The sequence below is a fragment of the Pristiophorus japonicus genome, chromosome 7 (assembly GCF_044704955.1).
Source record: "Pristiophorus japonicus isolate sPriJap1 chromosome 7, sPriJap1.hap1, whole genome shotgun sequence".
Taxonomy (NCBI): Eukaryota; Metazoa; Chordata; class Chondrichthyes; family Pristiophoridae; genus Pristiophorus; species Pristiophorus japonicus.
In genome coordinates, this window is record NC_091983.1 from 36,383,628 (window position 1) to 36,402,401 (window position 18,774).

Genomic DNA, 18,774 nt, shown 5'->3' on the forward strand with positions numbered 1-18,774 from the left:
GCAACCACGCAGCTTAGAGGGAACACTGACTGTAAAGTGTGTGAGTGCAGCCGCTGTTGAGTTGCTCTCTGGATTTTCTCTCCCTGCAGAGATGTATCGTGTCTTTGCTCCCTGGCTCCATGCCGTGCCAGCTGTAGTCAGAAACTCACCATCTGCTATGTCTAAATGCACAAACCACAAATCCGTAGCACAGCACATTCCTATGCTAACGTGCTACATCGCTAAATTATCCATTCTTTTTTTTTGAAACTGCGAATCAAAATCTTCAGAAGGTGGCTAGGCAAATTAAATTTCTCAATTTATGCACTCAATAATTACAACTTAGGAGAGATACTTCCATTGATAACATCCTATTTGATTTTGGTTCCCCAGTGGCCTCATGTATTAATCTCACTACTTAGGGATGCACTAAGTCACACAGCCCAGTAGGCCCCATTTGCAGCCTGTGGTAACTTAGCTGATCACACTTGGGCACGAATGGGGATGCTATAATTGGCCTTGGTGCCCTGGACAAAAAGAAATAATCATCAGCCAGGGTTTTCCCACTTACCTAGTAGCAAGATCAGGCTTGACTGTGATCTTGTCAATAGATAATAACATTCCAGCTCTAACTGACCAAGGTACTGAAGGACTGCTGGCACTTGTGGAAATTGAAACCCAGCAACACTCATGTTCAGGAGAGGAGGAGGGAAAACTAGAAAAAAAAAGACATTTCCTCAGAGCTGCTCCCACTCTGCCACCACAACGTCCCCGGAAATGCAACAGAACCTCCGCTTACATGTGTAAAGAGGATTTCTGCTTCACTTCTGGCGAGGTTACCAGGAACAGCAGCTCCAAGGAAATACCCTGCCCTAGATTCCTGTCACTGGACATAATTAACCTCAAAACTGACCCACTGAATGTTTCAGAGTCATTTTTCAATACCTTGCAGATGAAGTACATTAAATATATTTCTCAAAAAAGATAATTGCAGGGCAATGGGGAAAGAGAAGTAGAATGGGACTAATTGAATAGCACTTTCAAAGAGCCGGCACAGGCACGATGGGCCGAGTTACCTCCTCCTGTGCTGTAAGACTCTATGGTCCATTGAATTTTCACAGAGATGAGAACTTTCCATCCAGTAAATAAGTCCAATCGGCTGGATTTTCGGTCTCCTGCTGTCTCTGTCAGCGCCCCGGAGGGGTGGCAATGGCGGTGGTAAGCACCTCTGGGTGGGCGGCCCATTTCCAGCGCCCCGTCGGGACATTCGATGCCGGTTTCGACGGGACGCGGAGCATTACTGTCAGAAGAGGCGAGCTGGTGTGCAACGCCCTGGTACAGACACAAGCTCGATTTTTGGCTGCCGCCCGACGCGTAGAATGCCCTACTGGGACCGCCTGTGAAAGCTGGTGATCCAAGCTGTAGCGGCTGCACTGAGGTAAGTAATGTCGACCTCAGGTAAGTGTGATTGATTTTTTTTTGCGGTTTATGTTGTGGTGGTGTGAGTTATTTATTGGGAATGTTTTTGGTGTTTTTCTTCAGGTTTTCTTTTTCTCCCCGACCTCTCGTAGAGCGCTCCGAAGCCGGCTGTTTAGCTCGGGATTTTCACTTGCTCAGCTGGCCTAGCACCTTAAAAGAGGTGTGTAATGCATCCCTTCGCACTCTACCCCACACTCAGGGTCCAGCTGATGAATTTTGCTGACTGAGGCGCAAAGTTTTTCCGGGCGCAAACTTTACCGCCCCACCGCTATTACTGACCGGTAATGAGCAGAACCGAAAATCTAGCCCAAGATCTTCTTTGCCTGTTCGGTGTTCTTATTTTAATTTTAGCAGAGCCAGTCTTGAGAAACAGTTACCTAACTGTGGCTTACTGCTGCATACAGTGCAGAAAGAACATTCTAAAATAATTTTGAAATAAGAAGTTGAACAGTAAATAGGGTTACCATTATTGTACTATGAATATTCAGGGTTGTGGATGATCAGTCGTTGAGTATATTTAATACGGAGATCGATAGATTTTTGGATATTAAGCGAATCAAGGGATATGGGGACAGTGCAGGAAAGTGGAGTTGAGGCCGAAGATCGTCCATGATCTTATTGAAAGGCGGAGCAGGCTCGAGGGGCAGAATGGCCTACTCCTGCTCCTATTTCTTATGTTCTTACATTCACCCAGAGACACAATACAAATGATATAGAGCATAGAAAAATAGAAGAAAAATGAATACGATATCCCATTAACAGTCCACATCTTCCCTGTACGACCTTGCATCCGTGCCGGAGGAAGTCGGGATGCAAGGTCGTACAGGGAAGATGTGGACTGTAAGCGGCAAGGCTAAAAGCTATGAGATATTGAACAAGCGCATAGCGTGATACAAAGCAGGAGTAATTCTAGTGTGGCTCCCTGCTGCTACTCCCAGCAGGTAGCCACACTGTCAGGGAGTGCGGATCGGAGAATCAGGACTAAAATGTTGTAACCCACGTTCCCAATGAGCATGGCTCCCCATTGGGATCACAGGATCATAGAAATAACCCCTGCATTACATACTGCACAGAGAGATTGGCAGAAGAAATTGAGAGATAAATTGTAATATCGTGAAAAATCAATTGGTTCCTGGCTCCTATTTAGGATTAAAGTCTCGTTTAACAAGACTTACGTTGTGCCGGTGGGCACTTGTTAGGGATATGCCAGTTCTTTACTGATATAGACCATAAGGCACAATGTTCCACACTTCTTGAGGGAATTATTTTTGAATGCTTCATTCGCTACTAATGAAATAGGTATCGAAAATATATCCAACACCACTGGCAAATCGGACAGATATTGGTCAAATTAGCAACCTCCAGAAATTCACAAAGTCCAATTATGAATTTGACAGCTGTGATCCGTATGCCCTGCATGGATTCGGAAAAATGCAACTTTTTCCTGCCATCGTTTTGTAGAATGCAGTCCCTTAACAACTACAAATTGGATTATTGTAAAGGTCACACTTTTCACTTTGGGTGTATGAGGCCACAAGAAGTCAGAATCAGAAAAGAATGCTGTTTTTGACATCAATTATACTTCTCTATCCTTTAGTAAATGTTACATACTGCCGTGAGATAAAGTTGAAATCAGTACAGTGTAAAAGTGAATGCCAAATAAGGTCAGCCTGGAATGGAAGGTGATAAATAAAATGATTGACTTTCCAGTCCAGAATATTGTGCTCATTTATTGCACAGAGAGATTGGCAGAAGAAGTTGAGAGATAAATTGTAATCTCATGAAAAATCAATTGGTTCCTGGCTCCTATTTAGGAACAAAAGTCTCGTTTAACAAGACTTACGTTGTGCCCATGGGCACTTGTTAGGAATATGCCAGTTCTTTACTGATATAGACCTCAGGGGCATTTACAAGCCTTGCAAATCGGCGTGGGCACTAATTCTTTCCTGTGCCTGTTTGCAAGGAATCGTAAAATTAGATGGAAGGAATGATAATAAGCCTGGGTATTTATCATTGGTTAATGGGGATTGATGGACAAATGTGCCTGTGAAATTTCTTATTGCATCTTGCGCTGAAACATTTGTTATTAGCCAAGTGCAAACAATTGTAGTTTCAGCAGCTCAAAGGCTCTCCTGAGTCCAATTTCCTCTGCTTTAAAAACTGGAATGCTGCACCAGTTCCAGCACAGCACAGCTGCTCAGGACACTCAGCCTTCTTGTTGAGGCCTTAGCCGCTCTCCAGCACTTGATTGGTTACTGCAAGCACTTACGGTTAAGGGGAGATTTAATTGAGGTGCTCAAAATGATAGAGTAAATGAGAGGGAACTATTTCCACAGGCAGGACGGTCGGTAACCAGAGGACACAGATTGAAGGCAATTGGCAAAAGAACCAGAGGGGTGATGACCAACGGTGTCTTAAAACTGCACAGTCGCGTGGAGAGGACTCCAGGGAACCCCGCAGCCAGCTTGCTGGCTTTTCAATGCAAAAAACGCACAGGCGTGGTATTTTGAATGACCCGCGTGCCGCCAAAAATAATTAGAGGGATCAGTGGAGATGAGGGGACTCTTGTTTACACAGCAAGTTGTTATGATCTGAAACTCACTGCCTGAAAGGGTGGTGGAAGCCGATTCAATAGTAACATTCAAAAGGGAAGTGGAGATATACTTCAAAAGGGAAACATTTGTGACGTTATCACAAAATCATAGAAACATAGAAATTTACAGCACGGAAGGAGGCCATTTCGGCCCATCGTGTCTGCACCGGCCGACCAAGAGCTATCCAGCCTAATCCCACTTTCCAGCTCTTGGTCCGTAGCCCTGTAGTGCATATCCAAGTATCTTTTAAATGTGATGAGGGTTTCTGCCTCTACCACACTTTCAGGCAGTGAGTTCCGGACCCCCACCACCCTCTGGATAAAGAACTTTTCCCTCATATCACCTCTAAACCTCCCCCCGATTAATTTAAATCTATGCCCCCTGGTTGTTGACCCCTTTGCCAATGGAAACAGGTCCTTCCGATCCATTCTATTCAGGCCCCTCATAATTTTATACACCTCAATCAGCTCTCCTCTTAGCCTCCTCTGTTCCAAAGAAAACAGACCCAGCATTTCCAATCTTCCCTCATAGCCAAAATTCTCCAGTCCAGGCAACATTCTTGTAAATCTCCTCTGCACCCTTTCCAGTGCAATCACATCATTCCTGCAATGTGATGACCAGAACTGCACAGCTGTGGCCTAACCAGTGTTTTATTCAGTTCAAGCATAACCTCCTTGCTCTTGTATTCCATGCCTTGACTTATAAAGGCCAGTATTCCATATGCCTTCTTAACCATCTTATCTACCTGGCCTGCTACCTTCAGGGATCTGTGGACCTGCACTCCAAGGTCCCTTTGTTCCTCTACACTTTCCAGTGTCGTACATTTAATGTGCATTCGCTTACCTTGTTTGACCTCCCCAAATTCATTATCTCACATTTATCCGGATTGAATTCCATTTACTACTGTTCTGTCCACCTGACCAATACATTGATATTTTCCTACAGTCCGCAGCTTTCTTCTTCATTATCAACCACACAGCCTATTTTAGTGTCATCTGCAAACTTCTTATTCATACCCCCAACATTTAAGTCCAAGTCATCGAACACACACAGATTTCCTTTACGGTTTCTAATAGGCCCCACTCTTTCTCTTTTCCCTGATTTTACTTGCCAACATTCTTTCATGCTCTCTCTTTGCTTTCCTGATATCTTTTTTTAATTGAAGCCCTGCACTTCCTATACCCCCTCTAGAGTTTCTGCAGTGTTGAGTTCTTGGTATCTGTCATAATCTTCCCTTTTTTGCTTTATCTTACCCTGTATGTCCCTTGACATCCAGGGGGCTCTAGATTTGTTAGCACCACCCTTATTTTTAAGGGAATATACTACCTCTGTACCCTCAGGATCTCCTCCTTGAATGCCTCCCACTGCTCTGACACTGATTTACTATCAAGTAGCTGTTTCCAGTCCACTTTGGCCAAATTCCATCTCAGCTCAGCAAAATTGGCTTTACCCAATTGAAAACTTTTATTCCTGGTCCCCCTTTGTCCTTTTCCATAACTATACTAATTCTTACTGAATTATGATCACTGGCACCAAAATGCTCTCCCACTGATACCCCTTCTACCTGCCCCTCATCATTCCCAAAAAAACGAGTCCCTCCCTTGTTGGGCTTGTTACATAGTGGCTAAAGAAGTTCTCCTCAATGCATTTTAGGAATTCTGCACCCGCTGTACCATTCACACTACCTTTTTCCCAGTTAATATTAGTGTAGTTGAAATCCACCACTATTACAGCTCTATAGTTTTTGCACTTCGCAGCAATTTGCCCACATATTTGTTCTTCTATCGCCCTCTGACTGCTGGGGGTCTATAGTACACCCCCAGTAGTGTGATCACCCCTTTTTTGTTCTTTAATTCAATTCATATGGCCTCGTTTGATGACCCCTTTAGCATATCATCCCTTCTCACAGCTGTAATTGTTTTTTTAATCAATAATGTGACACCCCCTCCTTTTTTACCCCCCTCTCTATTCCTTCTGAAAACCCTGTAACTTGGAATGTTGAGCTGCCATACCTGCCCTTCTTTCAGCCATGTCTCAGTAATGGCTATAATATCGTACTCCCAAGATTCAATCTGTGCTCTCAGCTCATCTGCCTTATTTCTTATACTCCTTGCATTGAACTATATACCATTTAGTATTGCCAAACTCTCCTGTTGTCTATTTTCCAGCCCTTGTTTCCTCTGTCTTCCAAATTCACTTTCTACTTCTTCTTCTCTGCTGCCCAATTACAGCTTTGCTTCTCTCCCCACTGAATCTATTCTCAGGTTCCCATCCCACTGCCAAGCTGATTTAAACCCTCCCGAACAGCACTATCAAACACCGGCTCTGTTGAGGCGCAATCCGTCTGGCCTGTACAGGTCCCACCTCCCCCAGAAACGGTCCCAATGCCTCAGGAATCTAAAGCCCTCCCGCCTGCATTCACCAAATCTCCAGCCACGCATTCACCTTTTCTATCCTCCTATTTCTGTATTCACTAGCACAGTTATGAGGAAAGAACCAGGGAATGAAACTAATTGGATAGCTCTTTGAAAGAGTCGGCACACTCATGATGGGCCAAATGATCTGCTTCTATGATGCATGATTCTATGACTTACCAAAAGCACTCCAATAAGAACTTAGCTAAATCTAGTTCGAATTTGTCCACACAAAAGATTGTTGATGACAGGTACTTTGTTAATGAAAGCCAATTGTTTAAACAAAATGGAGGGTTCAGTGCAGTAAAAACCTTCAATTTACAATCATGTATTTATTATTCTCATTATCTTACTGGGTACATATTTCTGCTGAGTAAATTTAATGCCTCCCTGACAACAGGGAAGATTGCAGGCCAGAAAATTAAAGTTACAATTGGCTCTGAAACTCGCGATCTCTCGCTGTAACTTTGGCAGATTAATGGATCCCCAGAGAAACAAAACAAAATAATTGTAAAAAAAAAATGCCATCATATTAATATTTTGGTCTCTACAATAACTGCAGCTATGTCTGTTTTAATGCTAATTTTACTTTTGAGATGATTGCTGATGGTGGATTTACTTGCTTTGATTGGTTCAATTTGCTGAAGCCATGTTCAATTCTAGTAGCTTACGGTGAAAAATTATTCGCCTAAATGAAAACGTTCTCGGAGAAGGCAGAAAAAAATTACCAAACAGGAATACGAGGAAAGATGACTTACCAAAACATGAATCATCAAAGCAAACAGCTAATCTGTGACTAGATGAGAGAAACGATCAGGGAAAAATTGGGTACCGCCTCATGACACTTGCGAGGCACGAGACTTGGTGCCAGGCACAGAAGTCTTGCATCTCGCAAGAAATTGGGTTACCGCCCCCGAAAGGAAATGGAGAGCAAAATAAAGCACTCTACTTCCTTTCTGGGGCGTTAGCGGGGTGGACATGTCATAGAAACATAGAAAATAGGTGCAGGAGTAGGCCATTCGGCCCTTCGAGCCTGCACCGCCATTCAATGAGTTCATGGCTGAACATGCAACTTCCGTACCCCATTCCTGCTTTCTCACCATACCCCTTGATCCCCCTAGTAGTAAGGACTACATCTAACTCCTTTTTGAATATATTTAGCGAATTGGCCTCAACAACTTCCTGTGGTAGAGAATTCCACAGGTTCACCACTCTCTGGAGCGGGGCACAGCGCTACACACTGGGCCGCATAGCACTGCTATGTAGGAGGGGCTCTTCCCTTAATTAAAGGGAAGGGCCAAAGCTGCAAACTCTGTAGCAAAAAAAGGGTCCTACCTGGATCACCAGGAAGCGGGGGTACTGTGCCAACAGCACGGCACTCAAGCAGAGTGCCGGGCTGACCGATTGCGGCACGGACCCCAATGGGGTCAAAGCACCAACGGGGCGCAGGAAAAAATTGGATATTAATTTTTAAACAGCAACGCACCTCCTCTTTAACTTTTGCCCTCAAGCGGCCGGCCACCTAGTACGCGTCCCCTGAAGCTGCCGCTGTCATCGCCCGGCAGAGCTTCAGTGGGCGACACCCAATTTAGGGTCTGGTGCGCTGCACACGGTGATGACGTCAGCATCACCGGTGTAGCGGAGCTGGGCACTACGGGTTACTGCTGCTGCTAAACTCCCGTGGAATTTAGCAGTTATCGTTAGCGGAACCACACCTGGTCACAAAGTCATTTGCGTCCCCTTTAACCACCTCACCCCCGCACCCCCTCCCCCCGCCAGGGGTGCTAACGGGAGACGTAAATGACCCAAATTTCTAGGCCTATATCTTTAGTAATTAGAAATGAGGTCAGAGACTCAACCTGAAAGCACACCAGTGCTACTTTTAACTCTACCATGCACAGATTGCGACCTTGAAAACTGAATTTTAATATGAGTTTTGGACAAACACCATTTAAAGCCGCGATAGTACACGATTCAGATTGTGTTGAATATACTAAGCTATTGTCTTTCATTGACAAAAGACCTTGATAACTATGCATCTATATTTGAAATAATAAAAACATTTGTTGACCAGGCCTACATCCCCAGCATTGAAGCACTGACCACACTTGATCAGCTCCGCTGGGCAGGCCCCGTTGTCCGCATGCCAGACACGAGACTCCCAAAGCAACGCTCCAGTCGGAACTCCTTCATGGCAAACGAGCCAAAGGTGGGCAGAGGAAACATTACAAGGACACCCTCAAAGCCTCCCTGATAAAGTGCGGCATACCCACCGACACCTGGGAATCCTTGGCCAAAGACCGCCCTGAGTGGAGGAAGTGCATCCGGGACAGCGTTGAGCGCCTTGAGTCTCATCGCCGAGTGCATGCAGAAAACAAGCGCAGGCAGTGGAAGGAATGCACTGCAAACCTATCCCACCCTCCCTTACCCTCAACGACTGTCTGTCCCACCTGTGGCAGGGACTGTGGCTCTCATATTGGACTGTTCAGCCACCTAAGGACTCATTTTAAGAGTGGAACCAAGTCTTCCTCGATTCCGAGGGACTGCCTATGATGAATAAAACATTTGCTGTGATTATTGAAATTAAATGTTATAATGTTGAGAACTCTGTTATTTAGATGATTGTTAAATTAAGTATTTTTTAGCAGTACATTAGGTTATGTATTATGTCCTTGAGGTTTGTAAGAATGAATAGTAAATTTTTGCAATACTGCATTATACTCACATTAAACCCTAGTTATAACATTTTCTTTCAGCAAGCCAGTTCATGCATAATAATTCCTAAAACCTTGGACATAAATATGCTAAATCCCAATCAATTCCTCTGATGGAATTTCTGATTCAATTCTTCCTACATATTTAATATTCATTCCAATATGCAAATAATCCAAGTTAAATCAATTAGCAACATTTAACTGACTGTAAAAACTACTGTTAAAATCATCAACCTTCTTTATAAATACAGCCAAAATCCTGGTCAATGGTGAACAATCTCTGCACAAAGCATACAAAAACCAATACATTATGTGAGTGCTGCCAATCCTCAAAACTTTAACTTCCTCAGCAAAATTAACGACCACCAAAGTGAAAACATCAATGCAGATTTTGTGCAGGATATAATCAATCAATTAAAGAGCCGTTATTGGCCCAGAAATCCCGGCCTCCCCTGATTGTGTACGGACCCAGGAAGGCATCGCAAAAGCTGTTTTTCAGCGCACAAAGTGCATGCACTGAAAACTGGCTTTTCTGATCTGTCAAGCTTCAGATTGACAGATCCTCTGCATCTCAGGAGCGAGGACATTTGCAAGGGTAAGATTGCGGTATTTACCCATATCTTGCCCAGCAAATGTCCTCAAAACTCTTGTGCCTGATAAAAGCAGGCGCATAGCTTACTTTTACAGGCGTAAGAGTTTTAAAACAAACAAAAACAAAATAAAATAACATTTAAAAACCACATTTCATTGTTTAAAAACCCTGCCGGCTACAGTAAGTTTATTTTAAGCCATAATTTTAAAAACTTCTTTAAAAATTGGAATTATTTTTCGAAGACATTTATTAACTTTAATTTCAATTAATTTTAATTATGTGAGGTGTGTTTTTTATTTTTTATTATGGTGTTTAGTGTGTTTAGCTGCGGAATACTGTACCTGATTGGCTATGCAGTCACACGTGACTGCGTCCGAACCTGGAGGACGGGAGCGTGCTTCGTAGCGCAGGAAGAGAAGGCCTCCTCACCAGAATCCCACGCTCCTCCCGGGCCGCCTGGTACTTTCGTAAAAATTCTCCGGTCGGAGGCGTTCGTCCGAAAGAAGCCTCCGAGCGGAATTCCAGAGCCAATAACTCAAATTACCTTAGTGAATTGGCCCGAAGATTGCGGTCTTTCTGTGTACGATGTGTGATTGCACCCAAAGAGGCCTCGCAAATGAAATGTTTTAAAACTCTTATGCTGGTAAAAGTAGGTTATTCACCTGCGTTTACCAGGCGTAAGAGTTTGAAGGACATTCGCTGAGCAAGATCTGGGTAAATAGCCCAAATCTCCACCCACGAATGTCCTTCTCCCAGGGATGTGAACGATCTATCTAAAGAACTTTTGACAGAGCGCAAAAGTCGGTGCTCGGCACATACGCATTGCGCGCCGAGAACCGACATTTGTGAGGCCTCTTCGGGTGCGTGGTCACATCGTACGCACCTGGAGAGGCCGCAATTATTGGGCCAATGTCACTATACCACCAGCCAGCACATTCTTCATTAACATTTTCTCCATGTTAAAGCCAACAGCTGAATTTTAACATTCTGTAACTAGCTTTGGAAGCTGTGATACAGTATGTATGTGGCTTAGCAACAGTATCTGTTCCAGCAAATGTAGGCTTGGATTGGTTTGCAGACAATAAAAAGAGAACATTTTCAGTGGATCCAAATCAAATTTAAGGTTGACGACTGCTTTCATTGAACCAAATGACCACCTCTCAGCCTCAGTCCCACAATTCACTCTTCTTAGATTGTGGTGTTGAGCTGCGCTTTTCCTTGTACTACAGCCAATGGCTTTTGCATTAACAATTCAGATATGAGCTCAAGTTGAGTAGAACACAGTTGAACTGATCTAGAAAAAGCAAACTGATTAGCTCCTTCCGAAAGCTGGTATGCAGGATTATGCACAACTTTCTTTTGCTATTTATTTTTGTTGCTTAAATGTTGAATTTAGTTTTGCTTGTTGCAGAGTAAAGGCTCATCTTTATTTGAGACCAGTATATTCTCAACTGCATTACTCATTTCAATGTTAATTATACAAAGTTTAAACACGAAATCAAAAAGCACAGGAAAGTTCCAGGTACTCAAAGAGATAATGTGAATTACTTTGAAAAGGGCACATGAGGTAAGCAAATGATGACGTAATCGAAATCTTTTTGACAGCTTTTCCTGTCAAAAAGTGTACTTTACCCTTTTTCCATTGCCCAGATGTCCCACAGTGAAAATATTTTGTCGAACTTCAATGATTTGCAAGATAGTAAAGCCATGTCGATGGAGATTATCACTCATGACTATGAATGGATTTTCTAGCAAGTTGCAGCTCTTCAGATTGCTGAACCAAAAGTGAAATCGTCCCCGGAAAAATCAAGTTGCTTTCTATGCATATTGTGCACCATCTTAGACCCATTTCAAACCTTCTGAGAAAACTAATCAATTTGAATCCTTTACCTTGATAAACAAAGTGGAAACCTCTGGATGATGCTCCACTCTTAGCGCTGAACCGGAGCAAAATCAGATTTGATGTGGCCAGAGGCAAGGTCTCTCCTGTGGAAGGAAAATATCAAATTGAGGGTACAGAGCATGGTTATTTCATATAGTAAACAGGCCTAAGGCATACATTTGTTATTTGCTTACTTAATAAAAAGTCATCTCAATGGATTATAAGCTACTGTAAAATGTAACATTTAGGCAATAACAGATCAGAAACTGCTAGATGCTCATTGGGTTGAAAATTACGACCTCACCGGGTGCGTACGATGTGCACACATACCCGAAGAGGCCTCGCAAATGACAGTTCTCGGGGCACGATACGCCTGCGCCGAAAACCGGCTTTTCCAATCTGTAAAAATTAATGTTGACAGATCCAATGCATCCCCGCAAGAAGGACAATCCTCGGGACAGAGATTGGGCTATTTGCTTAATTCTTGCCCAGCAAAAGTTCTTCAAACTCTTATGCCTGGTAAAAGTAGGCTTATAAATTGCCTACTTTCACCAATGTAAGAGTTGTTTTAAAACAGAGAAAAATTAAATTTAATCACTCATTTTTATATTAAAACCCCTATCCATTAAGGTAAGTTTATTTTTAACCCGATGAAAACACATTAAAAAACATTTTTTTTACATTTCTATAACATTTAATTACATTCAATTCCAATTATTTTTAAATATGCGAGGAGTTTTTTTTATTTATTGCGTTATGATTCTTGTTTTAGGGGGTATTCTCATTGATAATAATGGGAGCTCGTACAAACAGAGCTCCCTTTTTATCAATGAGAATACTACAAAGTGATTGGCGGACACAGCCTACGTGATTCCAGGATATGAATACGTACCTGGAAAACATGTTCTCGGAAGCTGCACAGTGAATGGAGGCCTCCAACCGGAATCCTACATTCCTCCTGGACCACCAGGTATTTCCATTAAAAAATTTTGGATCGAAGGCGTTCGTCCAAATGAAGCCTCCGACCGCAATTTTCCCCCAATTATGTCAAAAATATGAACTCAACTTGCATTAGAAATTAGGATTGGTGATGTGCAAGGATTTAAAAGAATGGCAAGCAATGCCCAGTGCTCGGTGAGGATAAGATCGGGTGAGGCTGTGATACAAGTCCAAGTGAAATAACCCACTCACTGCCAAAGTTCATAGCTGAAGAATGGTCAGTTGGACAAGTTACCACAGTGGGGGTCAGTGACCATGGTTCTGGGCACCAGCCTGAGGCACTGCCTTCAGGAAAGGGGAGAAAGTTGGAGGGAGAAATAATAAATGAATGGAAAAGCTAACATGCCAAAAAAAAGTAAGTGAGGTCATATTAGTAATAGTAAAGAATAGGGATGTTTCTTTACATTAAAATACAATTTAGCTTTTTACAAGGAGTAAATTATTTTATAAAGTAAACTTTTAACAAAAAGTCTCCAGTATAAAAAATATATATTTTATTAAGCTTGGCACAGATTTTTTTTTAATATTCATTCCCAGGATGTGGGCATCGCTGGCAAAGCCAACATTTTTTGCAATCCCCAATTGCCCTTGAATGCCTTACTCAGCCATTTCAGAAGGCAATTAAGAGTCAGCCACATTACTGCAGGTCTGCAGTCACATAGTCCAGACCAGGTAAGCACAGCAGACTTCCTTCCCTAAAGGACATTAGTAAACCAGCTGGGTTTTTACAACAATCCAATAGTTTCATGGTCACCATTAATGAAGCTAGTCTTACATTCCAGATTTATTTCATTCACTGAATTTAAATTCCCCAACTGCTGTGGTGGGATTTGAACTCTTGTCTCTGGATTATTAGATTAGGCTTCTCTGGATCTCTAGTTGAGTAACATTACCACTATGCTACCATTCCCAGTGGCATACTACAGCGGCTGTGGTATAGTAACACACAGGGCCAATGCCCACACTGCTGAGCTTATCATCTCAGCTGCAACTATGTGGTAAAGCAACAACTGAAGACACAGGGAGGAAAGCAGGGAAGATTGAAGGGACAATCATCCCCAAGGAGCAAGCTTTAGGTGACCAATCCAGAGCATTATTCGCACCAATCGGTCGGTCCACCCTCTCTCGTCTGCAGGTTGCTTACCTTGAGGATAGCATTTTTGCAGAGTACCTTGCTGTAAGGGAAACATCTCTGTGCTCGATCTTTCTCGTGACACTGCATGTTTAATTGCACCCATTGAGTTAGGTACATTTTCCATGAAAGTAAGAGCAATTTGATATCTGATCCAGTATCTGTGTTTTCTTCAATAAGTGGGCACGTGACGCTGTTTAGCACCAGCTGCCTCAAGTTAGAGGATCTCACTGAGCTTGAATAAAATAAACTAAATTCAGGGGCTTTTGTTGCCACAGCAACATCTCTTGTAAGGCACTGTGGGATGTAAAACTGCTCCTAACGAAAAATGGGAGAATGCCCATTTTACTCAACAAATGTATTCACTCACCTCCTGCCATGCTTAGAAGTTTTATATATCAATACCACATATTTCTACATTTATTTATGACTGTTAATTGTGGATAAAATCAACAACAATAAATTATATTTATATAGCATAGTGAAATATCCAAGGCGCTTCACAGGAGTATTATGCGATAAAACAATTTGACACTGAGCCGCATAAATAGAAATTAGTGCAGGTGACCAAAAGCTTGGTCAAAGAAGTAGGTTTTAAGGAGCGTCTTGAAGGAGCAAAGAGAGGTAGAGAGGCAGAGAGGCTTAGGCAGGGAGTTCCAGAACTTAGGGCCTAGGCAACAGAAAGCACGCCACCGATGGTTGAGCAATTATAATCAGGATGCACAAGAGGGCAGAATTAGAGGAACGCAGACATATCTCGGGGGTTTGTGGGGCTGGAGGAGTTTACAGAGATAGAGAAGGAGGAGGCCATGGAAGGATTTGTAAACAAGGATGAGGATTTTGAAATTGAGGCGTTGCTTAACTGGAAGCCAATGTAAGTCAGTAAGAACAAGGGTGATGTTCTCTTAGTTTGCACTAAAGGACGATTTGAATTCATTTATCATGTTTGTATGTGGCAAAGTGTCACAGCCATGCTTTCTGTCATATGGTGACATCATGGCACCAATTGTGCCCTCTTCTCCTGTTCCCTCTGTATCCCAAACCATCTCCTGCTTAGAGGACAGGCAGCTGACCTGTTCCCAGGCCTCTGCCAGTGCCAGCCTTTAACTGGTTGGTGAAAGACTCCTCCCCTTTCCCTTTATGGAAACATTTGGCCTCCCTTGTGGATCACACCACTGACACTGGATTTGGGTTACTGAAAGATGCAGGCCCATGTTCAACCGCCTCACAGCAAAGCACGTTGCAACTCTGATATCATTGTGACAGACCACATCTGCTGATCAAATTCTGTTTCTGCTTAAGTAATCTGAGAAGTTAAAAAGTTACCTGAGTGTGATCCTGAAAGAGAACTTAGAAGCCTGGCTTGCTGACTGTTACCATCAAATAGCTCCACTACATCATTTAGCGCTGTCTGAAAATGTGCAAATTGTCCAAAAACCACTGTAAAGATAAAAACAGGAACAGAAGAGATAGATTAAAGCACTGGCCAACATTAACATGAACATTAGCATTGCTAATCTAACCTATAACACACTGCGGCCACTCAAAGGGCTGGATTTTCCACTGCTGTCCGCCTCTGTTTTCACCCCGCAATGGCGGTAGTGCGCTCTTCTGGCTGGGTGGCCAGCTTTCCGCGCCCACTGGGGTTTTCGGCGGGGCGGGGAGCATTACCGCCTAGAAGAGGCGAGCCGGTGTGCAACGCGCCTGGTTGCCACACCGGCTCAATTTTTGACCCGTCGTGATGCATAGAGCGCCCTGGTGGGAATGCCTATGAAAGCAGGCGTTTCCAGCTGTAGCGGTTGCCGTGAGGTAAGTAATGGCGACCTGAGGTAAGTGCGATTGTTTTTTTTCTTTTTTTTTGCAATTTATGCTGTGGTGGCGTGGGCTATGTATTGGGAATGTTTTTGGTTGTTTTTTTTTCAGGGTTTTTTTTCTCCCCAGACGTCTCTTAGGGCGCTCTCAGGCCAGCTCGTTAGCTCAGGATTTCTGCTTGCTCAGCTGGCCTAGCGCCCTAAGAGAGGTGTGCAATGCCTTCCTTACTACTCCGCCCCACACTCGGGGCAGAGTTGTCCAATTTTGCTGATTGAGGCGCAAACGTTTTCCAGGCGGTATCAGGACCATCCCGCCCCAAAATCCTTAAAGCATAAAATCTAGCCCAAGCTCTTGTATTCTCTCATCTTACTGGACGCTGCTCCGATCATCTTATAACGTAGGTTTTCAAAGGTAGTTTGACAATCTTAGATTTATAAAATGTTGACTTTTCCAGCTCACTTGACCTTCAACTAATGCAGCTCCGAATAGAGCCAATTATCACACAGAACGAAACAACATTTATAGAGCTGATGTCGAGTATTTATCATTCTGATGTTTCATTGTGTATTCTACAGCACTTACAAAATTAAAATGTTGCTTCAACTGTGCAGCGCAGGGACCTTATTTTGAGAAGAAAAGCTTAGTTTTCCCCTTACTGATTTAATTCTTATGCTTGTGGTACCAAACATCTGCTGAAAAATAGAAAATCATGCGAGATTTTATAACAGGTATGGGGGTAAACATTGCTAATAACATGCTTTATACTTTTCACGTGGCAATGGAGACTCCTGAATGTGTTTCTGCAGCTCAATGGTCTGTCCTTTGCATAATTTATTCAGGGAGAGATGAAAATTACTTTCCTATCCTGCAAATAGTAGATGTTAATAATCTGGTTTACATTTCTATTTTCGGGTTTCATTGGTCCTGTAAGTGGTTTTTAAACCATTAGCTTGGGAAGGAAGTGAAGCAACGACTGTGTCGCTGTAACCAGTGGTTGCTGATAACATTATGTGTCAGCACCATATATTTTCGCTTGTATTCAAAAATGCCACACAGCAAGGAAAATAAACCAGCTCCTTGCCAAGTTCTTAAATGATAAATATTGGGGCTACACTTGCCCATAATTTCATATTCTAATCATCCCCATTAATAGTATTGTCAAAGTGGCAGCTATATATTCTAGAGAAAGGGAAAGTTACTTCCCATGAGGAAAAAGGAGACAGTGGCTTGGCCTCAAAATTCGTCTCGGGCAGTGTTGCAAAATGGTACGTATCGGATCGGCCACCGGTCATACGCAGTGCCTCATATTCAGTTCCATTGCAGTCAGTGGATCTGAATGTCAGGCGCTGTTTATAACAGGCGACCAAGCCAATAGCGACTATTTTGCACCACCGCCCGAGATGAGTTTCTACCCCAGCACCTCCTCGCATGGCTTAACAAGCTTATTCAGTGAGTAAATGAGTCATGCAGACAAGGAAGGTCCCAAGTTCAAAGCACAGCTTCTGCTGAGCAAGCCAATCTCAGTCAGGGTGCCATTAGGGTGTTACATTTGGTGTCCGTGGGTTTGGTTAGGGATGGGAAAACTTAGCAAGGGTTGCAGCTCGTTATCGTTACTCAGTAACCCCTGGTAGCTGTGCTCGTGCGTAGATGTCAGGTGAGGACAGGAATGGACTTGTTTGCAATGCCTTTATAGTCAAATAGCCTGCTTGCAAACCATGCCATGGCTGACTTATCTGGAATGACTACCCAAAATTGGTAGAAGGGGAACCAACCCATGGAAGAAAACTTTAGCAAGGACAGGGAAATTGGAGAGGTGAGAGGAGAGAGGATTTTCAAAAAAAGGAACATAAATAGCACAAATTTCCCAACAGTTTTATGACATTCAAAGATGAAAATAAATGTAATATGGTAACAATAAAAATCTAATATTTTTCATACACTTCTGGAATAAACAGATTAATGGTAAATTATTGAATATGGAATTTACCCCTCTAATGAGTGGGTCCTACGTAATTCGTTTGCACTTGTGCTAACTGCAAATTTCTCCATTCTTCCACTTGTCACTAAGAATGTTTAATATATACAAGCTGGTGAATTTTTCTGAAATTCACTGTCAAACGTAAGTTGCTAATATTCCATGTTGCATGTCACAAATTCAATATATCTTCAGGTCCTATGTCATAAATTGAATCTACTTGTGGGTCCTACATAATTACAAATCCAATATTTCTTCAGGTCGCAGGTCATAGAATATAATACAGTCTAGTTCTCTTAATCAAAAGTTGCTTAATTCAAATCATCTGTTAATTCAAACTGAAATTGCACAATAAAAGGCTCCAATTGAAAATGCATTGAAAATGTTCTTATTTAATTCAAACCACTTCATTCAGCTTGTTGGTTCATTTGAATTTGAATTTGAATTCCAATTACCTCTCCAAATGGCTCCTGACCTGTGACACCTACTAATGCATTCAAATTCAACCCTGTTCAAGCAGCGAAGAGCTGCTAACCTGTACAGTTTTGTCATTCTGTGAAAGGCAAATGAATCTGCTGAAGAGTATGGAACCGACCCTATTTCCACATCGTGGATCAACAAGCACTGCCTGGCTATCACGTCCTGGTCCACACATAGGGAGACAAGCAACAATTCTACACAGAGTGCTGGCAGTTGAGGGCATGTGAAAACTTACCTCGTTAGAAGCCTGGATTAAGGCAGATAAAACTGGCTTTTATTCCCCCACCAGCTCCATCCAAGCAAAATGCCATACTTCATCAATGAGAAATACTCAGGTGAGGATAAAAAAAAAAACCTAAGCAGTGAATTACCTTCATATTTCGCTTCAGAGTGACTAAAGCGCAAAAAATAAAGCTGCCTCTGATTGGGAATTCCAAAAACACCCATTATTTCCTTGCTGTTATTATTCTGCATGTAACCTGCAGAAGTTACAAAAAGGCATGGATGACTGGTCCTCTTTTTGAGGAACGACTATGTCACTTTGACCGAGCATGGCTTTGCCCGATAGAAACGTTGATTGGTGACAACTGTAGAGCTCATGTGATGTGCCTGCACCTAGAGACAGAATCCATTGTCAACTGCCTTGGGCACTGTAAATTTGTCCCACCAGTAGAGGAAGCAGCTGCATTTGATACAGTCGAGGATCCCACACAGGCGCCGAC

At 42.8% G+C, this 18,774-nt stretch overlaps 1 protein-coding gene across 1 annotated transcript in view; it reads right to left on the reverse strand.

The window, feature by feature from the left end:
- Positions 1 to 18,774, reverse strand: part of LOC139266579 (CUB and sushi domain-containing protein 1-like) — a 3,131,815-nt gene that overhangs the window by 474,115 nt on the left and 2,638,926 nt on the right. The window contains exons 32-33 of the mRNA XM_070884173.1: positions 15,112 to 15,225; positions 11,663 to 11,758 (exon numbers count right to left, since the gene is read on the reverse strand). Of these exons, the coding sequence (XP_070740274.1) occupies positions 11,663 to 11,758; positions 15,112 to 15,225 (210 nt within the window). The remainder of the gene's footprint in view (positions 1 to 11,662; positions 11,759 to 15,111; positions 15,226 to 18,774) is intronic.